At 38.5% G+C, this 14,668-nt stretch overlaps 2 protein-coding genes across 4 annotated transcripts; both read left to right on the forward strand.

Moving 5' to 3' along the window:
- The first annotated feature begins 135 nt into the window (after positions 1-135).
- Positions 136-13,728, forward strand: LOC122671449 (protein DELETION OF SUV3 SUPPRESSOR 1(I)-like). Of its 3 annotated transcripts, none has more exons than XM_043868658.1 (3): positions 136-141; positions 9,538-9,648; positions 13,400-13,728. In XM_043868658.1, the coding sequence occupies exons 2-3, from the start codon at positions 9,558-9,560 to the stop codon at positions 13,528-13,530; spliced, it is 222 nt and encodes a 73-aa protein (XP_043724593.1). In that variant the 5' UTR covers positions 136-141; positions 9,538-9,557; the 3' UTR covers positions 13,531-13,728. The 3 variants fall into 3 exon arrangements, with proteins under 3 accessions (XP_043724593.1, XP_043724591.1, XP_043724592.1); XM_043868656.1 differs by lacking the exon at positions 136-141 and adding an exon at positions 9,290-9,401 and having other exon boundaries at positions 9,534-9,648; XM_043868657.1 differs by lacking the exon at positions 136-141 and adding an exon at positions 9,418-9,438.
- On the forward strand, positions 2,140-4,472 carry LOC122671444 (U-box domain-containing protein 19). The gene has a single exon (XM_043868648.1). It carries the CDS (start codon positions 2,169-2,171, stop codon positions 4,221-4,223), a length of 2,055 nt encoding a protein of 684 aa, XP_043724583.1. The 5' UTR covers positions 2,140-2,168; the 3' UTR covers positions 4,224-4,472.
- Positions 13,729-14,668: the final 940 nt, after the last annotated feature.

Genomic DNA, 14,668 nt, shown 5'->3' on the forward strand with positions numbered 1-14,668 from the left:
TACACAATCTTTCAAGAGAACGATCAGTTCAATACCGAAATTGTTACCAACAGGCTCAAACATGGATAAAGTGACAAACTTTATATGGGTTTGAATTGAACCGGATCCATATCCGAAATTGTTACCGACAGTCTCAATTAGGTCATCATTCATGCCGTAGGTCAATGGTCAAAGTATATTGTATTTCATTTGGTAGGTCAACAATAAGGCCATGCATGCCCCATTCATTTATTAGATATTTTTTTACAACTTACACACAGTGTGGTACCCTACAATTCATTGGGCCCCACTTAATGAGCGATGGGCCAATTGTCTTCTTTTCTGGAATCGGACTTCTGATCCGGATTGGATCGGAATCAGTCGGAATCGGGGTTTAAGAACCCTTAAATCAGTCCACATATCCAAAAACATGGAAATTTCTAGGGTTTTAACCTTTTATGTATGAATCAACTACGTTGTATCGGTCATGATCGATTCCAATACAAATCAGTCGATTCAATGATCAAATTCCCCATTTTTAAAACCATGCTTCAATGTGTAAGCGAAACAGTTCACTGAAAAGATCATGTAGAAACTCGATTCATCGTTGTGTTGATCGTCAACTGTCAACTGTGGCGACAGCAAGATTGTAACTTTTTTTTTAATCATAAATAAAAAAGAGTTTTCAAAATGAGTTGAAAGTTACTTGTTATTATGTTTTTTTTAATTGTTATTATTTATATGAAATGACAAGATTATTTTTTCATTAAATAACTTTTAAGATAAGACAAAAGGTTAAAAAAATAAATTTTAAATTTCTTAGTTCATCTACCTAGTGACAACAAGACGCACCTTTTATTTAAGCATGGGATTTGATCTTCTCATTGAATCCATGAAAGATATTTTAAACCTTTAATAATGGGGATTAATGTTTTCAAAATTCTAATTATAACATCTAATCATCGTTGATGAAGATATTTTTGTTCTTCATCCTCAGAATGAAAACTTTGACCCCGGGAATATTCGATTTAGACATATTACTTTGCCAACTAAGTTATACATCCTTGAGGTTAAATGAAGAGAGCTAAACTTATGACCCTTTAATTGTGAGGTATTGATCATTGCCAATTGAGCTACCCCTTGTAGCTTTGACAGAAATGTTATTGATAGTTAAACCTTAAGGTCATCTCCTCAAATGTCCACGAATCGGCCTTGCGACAAAATAAACAATTGAAAATTTGGGATCGTTGATAAGGTGCTTAGGATAACCAAGGCCAAAAGGAGGTGCATCAAATATCAATATAAAAGGGAGGAGGATATATACTTGAATTTGAGTATAAAAATTGACATGTTATTTATACTATTCACAATATATCCAGCAATCAGAATTACCACATCACCTTCCATATAGTTAAAAATAAATTTTTTTTATAAGGGATCCACATGCTAAATGAATGGCAAGACCAGAGAGAACAATTTAGTAAGGAAAGAGAAAAGATTCACATATTTAATGAGATTTGATACGTCAAAGCTCCGGAATTGATGGAACACTTAATTCAAACTATTTAACCTATTTCATTATAGGCTTATCCAATCTAACCCTCATACCATTAGACATGCAACAGAAACCAAATAATTAAAAAAATTCCATTCCAACGGTCTGGATTTCGATAATTTAATCTTAGAGATTTCTGTTTTACGTTAGATTTTCTCTATTTAAAAACTACCCACTTTCTCTGCACACACTCCTGTTTTTGTAAGGCACCCGTCCCAATCTCAAGATAGCACGAGCACTTCCCCATATCGTAGGGGATCGTGTCAATTTCTCAATTCACCACGTGTCCCAGTCCCCTCTCCTTCGTAGAGACATCCCCTTATTAAGTCAACTTAATGCCCCATGATCCAAGAAGCCGCCACTCTTCTTCATTGCCCTATCTTAACCCATTACACGTGTCGATTACTACGCAGTCCTCGCGAGATCACAATGATGGGCACGTGTCAGATTCTTCCCCCTCTTTTCTTTCCTCTTCTTTTTCTCTCTCTCTCTGTCTATAAATAGAAACAGAAGTCACAGCATCTACCGATTAAGTTGCTTGTCCTTTCTCACTTTTCGTAATCTGCTAAAAGTTTTCAATTTGTTCTATAATTTTCTCTTTTTGTTTTTTTGATTTTTGTTTATCTTCAATTCGATGATCCAGAAATCTGACGATCTAAATCGCCGGATCTTGAGATTCCCGGCAGTTCATCCCTGTGAAAGTGTCTCCACAGGAACCCTTCTTCGTGATCTTATAGCTCTTTCTCGCAACATATGTGATTACCAGTCGAAGATCTTTGCAACACAACGCCGGAATGCACGAGAGGCGATTCGTCAAGTTGGAATTCTTCTTGTCTTCTTTGAAGAAATTCGAGACCGTAATGATTCAGCTTTGCCTGATTTTGTCAGCCTCTGTTTCTCCGAGCTCCATTATAGTCTTCAGAAGCTCCGGTTCTTGTTGGAGGATTGCACTCGCGAAGGTGCTCGGCTTTGGATTCTGATGAAGTACGAACGAGTTTCGACTGAGTTTCGTGTACTTATCAGGACGATAGCCACGGCGCTGGATGTGCTTCCTTTGTGTTCGATCGATGTTTCCATTGAAGTCCGAGAATTGGTCGAGTTAGTGGCTAATCAAGCTTTCAAGGCGAAATTTGAGGCCGACCCGGATGAGGAACAAGCAGCTAAAGGTGTTCTCGACATTTTAAACCAGTTCGAGAACAAAGTCGTTCCCAGTCGGATTGATCTGAGAAGGGTTCTTGACGACCTCGAGATTCGAAGCTGGAGCCGGTGTAACAAGGAGATCAAGTTCTTGGACGAAGAGATAGATTCGGAAAGCTCAAAAGGAGAGGAGAGGGAGGTCGTGTTTCTGAGTAGTTTAATGGGTTTTATGTGCTATTGTCGAGTCGTCATGTTCAATGTTGTTGACTGTAGAAGTAACCACCGTTCGGATGTCAGATGCTTTGGAGAGGTGCTCAGTTACCTGAATCCGGAGGATTTCCGATGCCCCATCTCTCTGGAGTTCATGGCTGATCCAGTGACAACATCAACAGGGCATACTTATGATCGATCTTCAATCCTAAAGTGGCTCAAAGCAGGAAACTTCACCTGTCCCAAAACAGGGGAGAAGCTGACGACCACCGAACTGGTCCCTAATTCGACTCTGCGGAAGCTTATTCAGCAGTACTGTTCCGATAATGGAATTTCATTGGCGGAACATGGCAGTCGGAGTCGTGACATAACAAGAACAATTCTTGCCGGCAGTAACGCAGCAGCAGAAGCCATGAAACAGCTTGCCAACTATCTTGCTCACACGCTTGTGGTCGGAACAGGGGAAGAGAAGAACAAAGCCGCTTATGAGATCCGTTTGCTTGCAAAATCCAGTATCTTCAACAGGTCTTGTTTCGCCGAAGCTGATACAATCCCTCCTCTACTGATGCTTATTTCTTCCACTGACCCATCAATTCAAGAGAACGCAATCGCAGCCCTATTAAATCTGTCCAAATATTGCAAGTGCAAAACAGAGATTGTTGAGAATGGTGGGTTGAGGTTGGTTCTGGATGTTCTAAGCAGAGGTTTGAAGATGGATTGTCGCCAAATCGCAGCTGCTACTCTGTTTTATCTTTCTTCAGTGGAAGAGTACAGGATTTTGATAGGAGAAATGCCAGATGCAATCCCCTCTTTGGTGAACTTGATTAGAGAGGGGAATCCAAGAGGGAAAAAGAATGCTGTGGTTGCGATCTTCGGACTCCTTCTCTACCCAGGAAACCATGATATGGTGATTGCAGCAGGAACAGTCCCTTCAATGGTTGATCTTCTAACATCTTCCGAAAGAGAAGATCTTGTTACCGACTCTCTAGCAGTTCTAGCAAGGTTAGCAGAGCAACCTGATGGAACGATTGTGATTCTAGGGACCTCTGCTTTACCTCAGCTGTTGAGGATTCTAAACTCCTCCACTTCCCGAGTAGAGAAGGAGTACTGTGTTTCACTTTTGCTCTCCCTGTGCAGTAATGGCGGAGCCCAGGTTATTTCCATCTTGCAGAACACCCCTTCTCTTATGGCTTCCTTGTATTCTCTTCTCACAGATGGTACCTCACGTGCAAGTAAGAAGGCCAGTTCGCTCATCACCATCCTCCATGAATTCCACAATTCTAGTTCAACTGGATTGTTGGCTCCAGAGGTACCACAAGAACGCTTTGTTCACGTACGTTAAAACCCAATTTTGTGCCGTTATTCTTTTGTTCATTGGTCCCTTTATTCTTTTTCAAGCATCTGTTCTTGTAAATATGGATGCTTTTGAAGAAGTTGTTATATTAGCTCGGTTTTTTCAAGAGCTAAATATGGAGTCACAGCTTCTGATTATGAAGCTATATGTACATATTTATAATATACACTTGTGTATTCTGAAATACTTATTGGATTAATAAAGCAAATAAAGGTGTGTTATAGAGTTAAGATCCAATTAACTTCTGTGTGAAGTATTACATATTTCAAGTGAAAAAGAGATTTGTCTTCTGTTGTTTAACTTCAAGCCCAGGTTGTTGTAGCTCTTCTCAAGTACTGTAAAACCCTTTTCCCTGTAAGGATTTGAAGGGTTTCTATCCAATGACATAACCTTCTTGTCTTTGCCTGTTATTAATGATCACCATTTGTTAATGGAGATGAAATGCAAAGTATAAGGAAAAACCACACAGTTATATGGAAAGTTTCTTGTTTCTGGGCAGCTAGTGAACAAGAAAATGGTTATCCTCTTTCTCAGAGATCCCAGCAAAGGAACAAGATATGGAACTATCACAACTAGTGATGTGCTTAAATGCAATATGCTAACTATTTGATAAAAGGCCTCTGTCAGTTTAACAATCAAGCTGCTGCATTAGAGTTGTGTATGTATTGCGGGTAGAAGTCAGTGTAGCTTTAAACAGAAATCTTTGGATACCTGGTACTTTGTAAGGTTTTAAAGCTCTATTCTTTGGTGAGTTCTTTTTATCTTGTACTCTGTTTAACAATAAACAACTGTTGGTTTACAGCTTCCGATAAACAAAAAAGATCCATAAATCCAGTTTCCTCCTATCTTTATGAGTTCTTTTTATCTCATACTCTAATGATCTATTATTTTTATAAATTATGGGTGCGCCAAGTATACAAACAATAGGGGAGTGCACCAATAAGATGCGATGGAACGATTTTATACATAAGAGGGCAGCGAGATCATTTTAAGTGAAAAGGGCAGAGGGTGCTAGCGTACCCTCCCTTGGCAGTTCAGGAAAAACAAATAAAAAGAGCCAACGACAAGGCAAGTACCTTCGATAGAAGATTTTCAAATAGTATTGGTCACATGCTCACATTATACCCTAGCCCAATAAGGGTCATGTTGGAGGTGCCAACCTAGCTAGCGTCATGGTAAGGACCCTGGCAGTTGTTGACAAGTTCTTTAATATTTTAAACCACCAATAACAAATTTAAATGATTTGAAATACTTCAATTATAATCTAGATGGTCAAATTGTTCTCGAGGAATTATGGTAGAATATTTACAAGTTTCTGAGGTGGATATAATTAAGAAAAGATACCCATAAAGATAGGAGGCTGGAAAGAAAATGATTTTGGTCAAAAACTCAAGGTATAGTAGCTTAACTAAGACGATCAATTCCTCTGCCTTTGGGAAGTATGGAAGTCTACTCTTACAAAAAGGTAACCAGTCATACAAAATCAAAATGGCATTTTTATAGTCATGTCAAGCCTAGAGGCAGAAATTCCATCTCTTGTATTCTTCTCAGACATCTCTAAAGCTACAGCTCAACATGTATCATCAATGAGTATTACCAGTACAAAGTGAACCTTCTGAAGTGCTCTCTCTGACAATCCTCTTGAAAATTGACATTTATAAAGCCTTCGACTCTCTTTGTTGGGATTTTTTGTGTGATTTCCTCCATTGGATTTCATTCCGCTGGATCTACTCTTGCATCTCTTCCCCCTTTCCTCTTCTCCCGCTACATCTAATCCAATATCGACCAGCTCCTCATCTCCTCTATCCCCAAATGCCAAGCCCTTAAGCTCACGCATCTTGCCTTTGCAAATGATCCTATGATCTTCTCTAAGGCTAATTCCTCCTCATGGCCTCGTTGCACTTATTTGAGAGTATTTCTAGTCTCTGCATCAACCTCCTCAAATCTCATCTCTTCCTCTCTAGAGTCTCAAAGGCGGAACAGGCTTCTCTCCTCGACCCGACTGGTTTCTACCTTGGTATTCTCCCTGTCAAATATCTGGGGCTCCCCTTGATCCCTGGTAGGTAGATCAGCCATCATTTAACCCTAATGCTTGACCTTATCTACAAAAGACTCCAGCTTTGGAAAGGCAAACTTCTCTCTTATGCGGGAAGGTTAGGGTTGATTATGTCAGTTCTCCAATCTTCTTACATCTTTTGGTGTGGCATCTTCAGGTTGCTCCAATCCACCATCAACGCCCTCGAATCTTTAATGTGTGTCTTCCTCTTGAAAGGTGTTGAAACTTCCAAATTCCTCCACCCCCTTGTTGGTATCCTCAAGCTGATTTGGAGAATCACTACTAAACAAGATAGCATCTGGGTCAATTGAATCTACTCCTACTCCCTCAAAGACAACTACTCTTTGTGGACTGTCCCCTCATTCCTCTGACTCTTCCTGGGTCTGGCGGAAAATCCTTCTTCTCAAGCCCATTGCTCTCAGAGCCATTCTCTTTAGGATCATTGACCCGGGTCTTGCACCTTATTTTGGCTTGACCACTAGCATCCTATGGGCGTTCTCTTTTCCATTGTCTTTGCGAGAATGGTTTACTCTTCCCCATTGTTGCCTCCAATATTCTCTCTCAAGGCTCCTGGTCTATTCTTCTCTTACCCCCCCCGGCCCCCTCCCCGTTCTCGGCCTTCTCTCTCTCTCTCTCTCTTAGATAGTATATAATATTATGTCATAATTCTTGCACAAACAAAAAATATATTATGATGTATTTATCAATATATTTTGAATGGGAGAGGGTTTTCCATGCTGTCAATATAGAAAAGAATCTACACACCACACCAATGACTGTCTTGAAAATGGTATCATTCATATGAGACCCATGTATTCAAAATAGGAGAGAGAAAAATGATAAAAATCATATGAGTGGGAAACTGCACCTTGGCAGCATATGAATCTTTTTTCCATTTGAATTTATTTGTATTGGGAAAAGATTTTCTAAGCCACCAGAAGAGGGTACACTAGCACTCTCTCTATCTCTCTCCTCCTCACACGAAATGACCTTACTGCCTCCTTTGTACGAAACCGTTCCACCTCTTATGCCACTTGCTCAAAGAACCCTCTCCCATTTATATTATAAATATATTTCACCAAATCCATAAAAAAGGGAATGCGTTCTTTGTTCAGGGCACAAAATGATCATTGTGCCCTTTCTGTAATTTCATTGGGCAGGGTGCGGGTGCAAAGCCACGCTCCCATACAAAGTGCTTATTTCATTCTAGGACCAAATATAATGACCATCAAAACCAAAATTATAATGAAAGGAAAAATTTGAGCTTGGGTTTCTACAATAGTATACAATGAAACGGAAAAGTTAATTGATGTCACAACTCTTAGTTATACCTTTATTGACAACTCACAAAGCTTATAGAATTAGCATCCTTAGGTTATATCTTGTTTCAACCCAAAAATATTATAACATTTTATCTTTTTTATTTTTTTATATTTTTTTGGTAAGAACAACATTTTATAACATTTATTGGTTAGTGTCGATCCGAATGATGAGATATATGATTGAGTTTGATTTTGAATTTTGATAGAGGACTAATAAACATGATCTTACTCCTTACTCTATCCAAATCTTAGAATTTCCACTTAATCTCTTCACCAATTTAATGGCTGAAAATATACAAGACAATCCACTAGATGTTGGATCATATGATTGGAATGGACCATGAAATCTGACATGTAAATAATTCTCCATATGATTAAGATGGATCACACTATTTTGAAATGTAATGTATCCAATGATTCGGATTAGACTAGATTGATTAGTTCACCACTCCATGTGGCAAAGCGAAAATAGTGGGCCGGAGTGCATTACCACATTGTTGGTTACTTGTAGTGGCAATTTTTGTAGACAAGAGACACTTGGACCTTATGATCATGTTATTCTCATCATCATTTTGTCTATCTCTTCATCGAATATTTTTTATTACATATCAAAATAATACTTAAAAATAAATTTAAAAACTCAAATTTTTATAAAATTTCTAAACCCAATAAAACAAACCATTCCCACTTGACTAACAGTTTTTGTTTTTTTTTTTTCCACAAAGAATAATAAAATAAGGGGGCATTGTTCTCTGTGCCGCAATGCAGCCTGCGCCCAAGCACATGGGGGGTGGACGCAATGACCACCTTTCCCCCTTGCGCAGGCTGCCCATGTGCCTGGGCACAGGCTACATTGCAGCACAGAGAACATTCTCCCTAAAATAAGGGATGAATTTCATGTCGGATTGTGTTGTGTATGCTAGCGCCTTCTTGTTTCTATCTCTCTTCTCCCACAATAGGAGATAGATATATCATATATCATTTTGGGCAAGAGATCACTACCTGGTCACATAGCCCTGCATCAGCACAGGAGCCAATGAGAATATGCGCAGCAAGCACATGGGGGGTGGACGCAATGACCACCTTTCCCCCTTGCGCAGGCTGCCCATGTGCCTGGGCGCAGGCTACGTTGCAGCACAGAGAACATTCTCCCTAAAATAAGGGATGAATTTCATGTCGGATTGTGTTGTGTATGCTAGCGCCTTCTTGTTTCTATCTCTCTTCTCCCACAATAGGAGATAGATATATCATATATCATTTTGGGCAAGAGATCACTACCTGGTCACATAGCCCTGCATCAACACAGGAGCCAATGAGAACATGCGCAGCAAGGGCATATAAATGGATGAGATTTTTTTATTTCATAAAGAGGATGATGGTAAATTCAAATGCTCATGTGTATGGGAACAGGGACTATACGGCTAGGTAACCTTCTTTTTTTTCCTATACGCTATGTAGGCTACGCAGCCTGGTACTTTGGCGGTGTTCTCTCTCCCAACAAAAGTTTCTTACCTAAAAGGGTAGAGTGGTCATTTCAAATCAAGGTGACAGAGGGAGGAAGAGAGATGGAGAAGGTTACCCCTTTCCTAGCGGCTCTGAGAATCTTTTCCTTACAAATAATTATCTTTAGCTGCTTCCCACACTGTCCTTGTCTTCCTTGTTATTTCATCGTTGTCCCCCGGTATTCTCAAGTCGAAACTCCAGAGACACTGTCACTCTTTGTTTAATTTCTTTGGAAGCGATTCCTTGTGTGGTTGTAGCCAAAATCGTCGTTTTTAGGGTTTCCTCGGAGCCATTAAAGTTCCCTTCAAGCGAATTTGAAAGGGTAAATTTTTTTCATCTCTTTGTATTCTGTCTGCCTCACACTACAAGAAGACCGTAGAACTCACGAATTTAGGTTTCTGCTTTTTTGCTATTTTTGCAGCTTTCTTTGAGCTGTTTGAAATGGCCACGGAATCCAAGGTTGTGACGGAGGATGCTAAGATTGATCTTTTTGAAGACGATGATGAATTTGAAGAATTTGAAATTGGCGAAGGTAATCTCGTTCTCTAGTTGTTTATTGTTCAAGCTTAAACCTGCTGGCTTTGGATTTCTCTGTTGTGTCCCCTCTCCCCAATTGAATTGCTCACCTTGTTTTTCATGTGGAGTTTGAAGTCATCTAGTGATTTAGATTTTTGTGTTAAAGTCGTGATAATTTTACATGACTCAATATTGATTCACCAAAGACTAAAATTTGTTATCCATGTGATAGAATCTGTTACCCTTGTATCATAACTTGACTACACATACATCCTAAATTTCTAATCATTATATGATTACATAGATGATGATTTCATGCACTGAATGAATTTGTTTGAAAGCTATTGGAGAGTTATTTATGCTTTGCTTCGTATTTAGTTTTTCATCTTAAACTTTATTGTGTTGGTTAGAATAGTTAAAAGCTGACCAATAATCTGCATTTGTTTACTGACAATGCAATATTTTCTTTGTCAGCTCATGATTTGAGTTCACTCATTTTAAACATTCTTATCACTTTCTGGTGATCTGACCTGAGTGTGCTGAAGTTCAGATTAACCAACCTCTAGATAATATTAGTAGCTGGATGATACTCTTTTTAAGCATCAATCTGCAGGCTATTTTTAATCTGATTCCTCTGGGGAAGAGAGGCGTTCAAATTGTCTCTTTCCATTTACAAAAAACATTTATATCCTGCATGGCAATCTAACCGATCGAAATAATTGGGAATAGAAAATGATGTCTCCCCTCATCAAATTTATTAATGGTGGACAACTCATATTTAAATTGTCACTTTGGATGTGAACCTTATTTCACACTTTAATCTACTAGTCCATCATCTCCCTGACCTTAGCACGTAGCTCCCTCCCTGTTTCTCTCACATGTATACACATGGGGGGTTGGGTTGGGGAAAGAATCCCTTCCTTGTAAGGGATAAGGATGTGACTTGATACTTAAGGGTGATGCTGTTGGTTAGGTGGCCATACAAGTCTAGAGGATCTAAAAGCAGTTGGAGTTTATCCAAAAGACGGACATTTGAGGGTCTGAGTCCAGTTATTCAGAGACTGAATCCTGTTTGTCTTTTAGGACATCATTAAGAAGAAGTATGAGCCCTATTTACTTCCATGTGGATGTGAAAATGCCACTTTGAGCTTCTCACATCGATCTTCCATCCAATAGGAACAACTCTAATTGAGATGATCAAAATTTAAGAAGAAATGAAGTTATTCTGTATTTCTGTGTATGAGAATACTGAAGCATCATAGGTACTCGTATGTAGGATTGATCATTCTATGTGGAGTTTGAAGTTAAAATATACTTATGTTAAGTTGATCTGATTTGTGAGAGAAATTGGTGTCTCTCTGATGCATAGAAAACACATAATTAGGCTTATTTTAGTTGAAATAAGCCTAGGGTTGAGTTATATATGTGTTGGCCTTTGCTCCAATAGGTATTCGTTGTAATGGGCCTAAATTATGGGTGGGAGGTAGGAATATGGGATTTACTTCATTAGTTTATTTAGAGTCCTTATTTGGGTCAGTTTCCTACTTTCCTTTATTATTTCAGTTTCCTGGTCAGTTTATGTTACCTATCAGTTCAAAATTGGTTTAGGCCTTTTCTCTTTTGAGTTTGAGTCTTATATAAGTTTGTAAGGGACTACATCCATACCCATAAAATTGGTTTATGTTACCTATCAGTTCAAAATTGGTTTAGGCCTTTTCTCTTTTGAGTTTGAGTCTTATATAAGTTTGTAAGGGACTACATCCATACCCATAAAATTTATGAAGAGTTGTGGCTTTGCCTACATTGTTCTGTGAGATTTAAAATAACTTGTGAGATGCAGTTAGACTCTTGGTGAGATGCTAAGAAAGGCTTGGTGGGATTCCAAGCTAGGTTTTCATGGGATGCCAACTTTGTGGATCAGGTGGGATTCCTGATTCATATCTTCTCTTCTTCATTTTTTCGTTTATTTGTGGGTTCAATTAAAACCAATGCCACGTCAAGTAGCTGTACATCCCTTGTTCCAGTATTTTCCAGTTTGTATTCCATTCTTGTGCATACCCTACTTGCTGGAATTTCAATTTCTCCACAGTTTACATCTGAGATCTCAGATTAAACTGCAGATTTGGCAATCGTAAAGTATTCTAAACACACCCACAGTTTCAAATTTTGATTTTGGTGTTGATTTCTTAGAGTCTTACTTCAAGTGGGATTCTTAGTTCTATTTGTTTTAAAGATCAGATTCTATTTGCTATTTCATATTTGGGAGGGGGATGGGTATGCTAGTGGGATACCGTAAGCTAGCACCCTATGTGTCTATCTCCCTCCTCCCCCCCCCCCCCCTTTTGAAATGAATCCCTTACCCCTCAAAGGGAGGAAGAGAGAGATAGACACATAGGGTGCTAGCTTATAGTATACCACTAGCATACCCAGCCTTTTCCCTTCATATTTAGTCACTTATAAAAAATCTAATCATTATTCTGCTCTTTTGTTGACTATCAAATTGGACCACTAAGTTTTTTATTTCATTATTGTGTTGAAACCCTAAATTCTAGAATCCTATTGCCAATAGGATTAGTCCATAACTCCAGTTCTGACCATCTGATTTCAGTCAGATTTTGAGGAGTTATTCTAGACCATTAGAGTGACCTTCAACCAGAATTTCATTCCCATCTGATTTATTAATTGTTACGTATTGGATTTCTTCAAAATCTGGTCTCTTCCCTTCATTGCGATTCCGGTCATCAACTGATTTCTGAACCTAATCACTTGAGCATCTAGAAACCCATCTCTCTTATTTCTATGTGGGAGTTGTGGAAGACTAATAGTCTTAGGAGTACAAACCCATTGAGTGGTTGGGTCTCAGTAGGAGTTTCTAATTCGAGTCTAGCTCTTTAGTTTAGTTGAGTTCCCCCTTTTTTTCCCTATGTTGAAGAAGCCCATATTCATGAGTTTTTCAGTTGATACATTTCTTGTTTTGGGACTATGTATCTTGTTTGAATCTTGGTCAGAGATTCTATAGGAGATGTCATGAAAAATCTTTGTGATCAGGTTTTGTCCTTTTCTCATATGTCAATAAAATTTGTTGTTATCTATCAAAAAAAAAAATGTAATCGGAACCATTGTAGTTGATAGAAATTGCTTTGAGGTTTGACATCAGTGATGGATTTGGATTATTCTTCATTATTGCTTCTTCTTTGATACTATATAGTTGTTGCTACCTCTTCTCTTTGTATGAATTTGAGCTTAGAATACAAGTACTGTTTTATTTGTGTTGGTTGCTGGGTTTTATTGATAGAGATCAACTTGTAGTGTTTTTTTTATTTCTATTTTCACTAGTACTTGTAGTGATATTTGGGTTCAATAGCTGTTGGATTCTTCTACTAGATTGAGACTTGAAGTAATTATAAAGGTCTAAGGTATCTTTTCACAAATCTGGTCACTGAAAACTAAATTTCCAACCCTGGGGACCCATTTAGTAATGTCAGTTTAGATTAAATTTTAGGATTTGACAGTGCTAAGACTGCCCTTGAACCTCATTTACCCAGCTCCAGGTGTTGATTCACTGGGTCAAACTGTCTGGTCTGGTTTCCATAATCTCAACTGCGCACTAGATATTCGTATTTACAATGATGTTGATATTTTGTAGTTGTCTCTGAGGTGATCTCTAATTTTTTTTGTTTGCCAAGTCATCCATTAACATGAAACATTATATGTGTTGTTTCTGTACTTAAAACCTCCCCCCCCCCCCCCCTTCTATTGTTTTGCAGAATGGGATGACAAGGAAGAGGGAAATGATGTCACACAGCAGTGGGAAGACGACTGGGATGATGATGATGTCAATGACGACTTCTCTCTGCAGCTGAGGAGGGAGCTGGAGAACAACACTAAGAAGGACTAAAGTGTATCAGTTGTCAGCTCCATCCATCATTTCTGCATTTCATGTTTCTAGTAATGAATACGAGATAGATATCAGCATATGATAGAAAACTTGCGTTCAGTTTTTTGAACCTCAAACTTTGACCTCTTTTTGTGCTCCTTGATCTACTGAATAGGAATCTTGGAGAATTTCACTGTGAAGAGTTTGTCATTCTCTGCATATGGTGTTTTAAAGTAGTGAAATTATCAATAAGCTCAATGGATGATTGATTGCTCAGGAATCAGGATCCTTCATGGATCTTAACGACGGGGAAGCATGTCCATAGACTGCTCATGATTTTCTATTAATTCTTTTTCTGGGGAAGACCAACATCCTAGTGAATGAGAATTTGTCCAGTTTTTCCATGACTGAAGATCCATATGGGATTGGATCCTGTCCTTGCAGTGATAAGAGTACTGCCTTGAGCAACAAAGATCTCATCTTCAATACATGTGAGACTGTATGTGGGACAGTCCATCTTGCTAAGCATGAAAGTGTCCAATACAAATGCGACTTTGGGTATTCCAAATCTTATTAATTTGGAAGGGAAATAAAAAATTATTAAAATTAATTTCCAAATAGCTGATTGGATGATATATGCTTTGATTCATTTTTTTTCTTTGGAAGAAGTGAATATTGGAATTGCCCTCCAGGAGAACTTTAAAACCTTGGCTATAGGTGTTGTGTTGGGTGTTAGAGTGTTGCTAAAGAAGGATGCAAACCATAGTCTTCAGATTTTCTTGTTTGATACACAATGGCATGTAGTGCCCCCTAACCCATCTCATTGCTACATGTACATTACCCATTGATAAGCCCATACCCTATAGCCTAAGGTCCATTTGAATCCTATTTCCAAAGGCCCAATTGAAACTTCTCAATTTAATTTAGAAATGGCAAAGGATTTATGCACCGCTGTGCTTGTGGGGAGAGAGGGAATGTATTAACTGTGTAATACCATTTCTGCCCCATACACACTGCATAAAAACTGAAAACCTTTCAGAAATTATATTTTGAATTATTGTGGGTATGCAGTTAGGAATATAGACAGATCGAATTCAAATCGAATATAATACTATTTGTATCTGCATCTGATTAGCTTTCGCATGGACTCAGATAGTTT

The sequence above is a fragment of the Telopea speciosissima genome, chromosome 8 (assembly GCF_018873765.1).
Source record: "Telopea speciosissima isolate NSW1024214 ecotype Mountain lineage chromosome 8, Tspe_v1, whole genome shotgun sequence".
In the NCBI taxonomy this organism is placed as follows: Eukaryota; Viridiplantae; Streptophyta; class Magnoliopsida; order Proteales; family Proteaceae; genus Telopea; species Telopea speciosissima.

Coding starts and splice junctions, on each gene's coding strand:
- LOC122671444 (XM_043868648.1), top strand. CDS start 2,169: ATGATCCAGAAATCTGACGATCTAAATCGCCGGATCTTGAGATTCCCG.
- LOC122671449 (XM_043868658.1), top strand. CDS start 9,558: ATGGCCACGGAATCCAAGGTTGTGACGGAGGATGCTAAGATTGATCTT. Junction 9,649..13,399: donor AGAATTTGAAATTGGCGAAG/GTAATCTCGTTC, acceptor ATTGTTTTGCAG/AATGGGATGACAAGGAAGAG.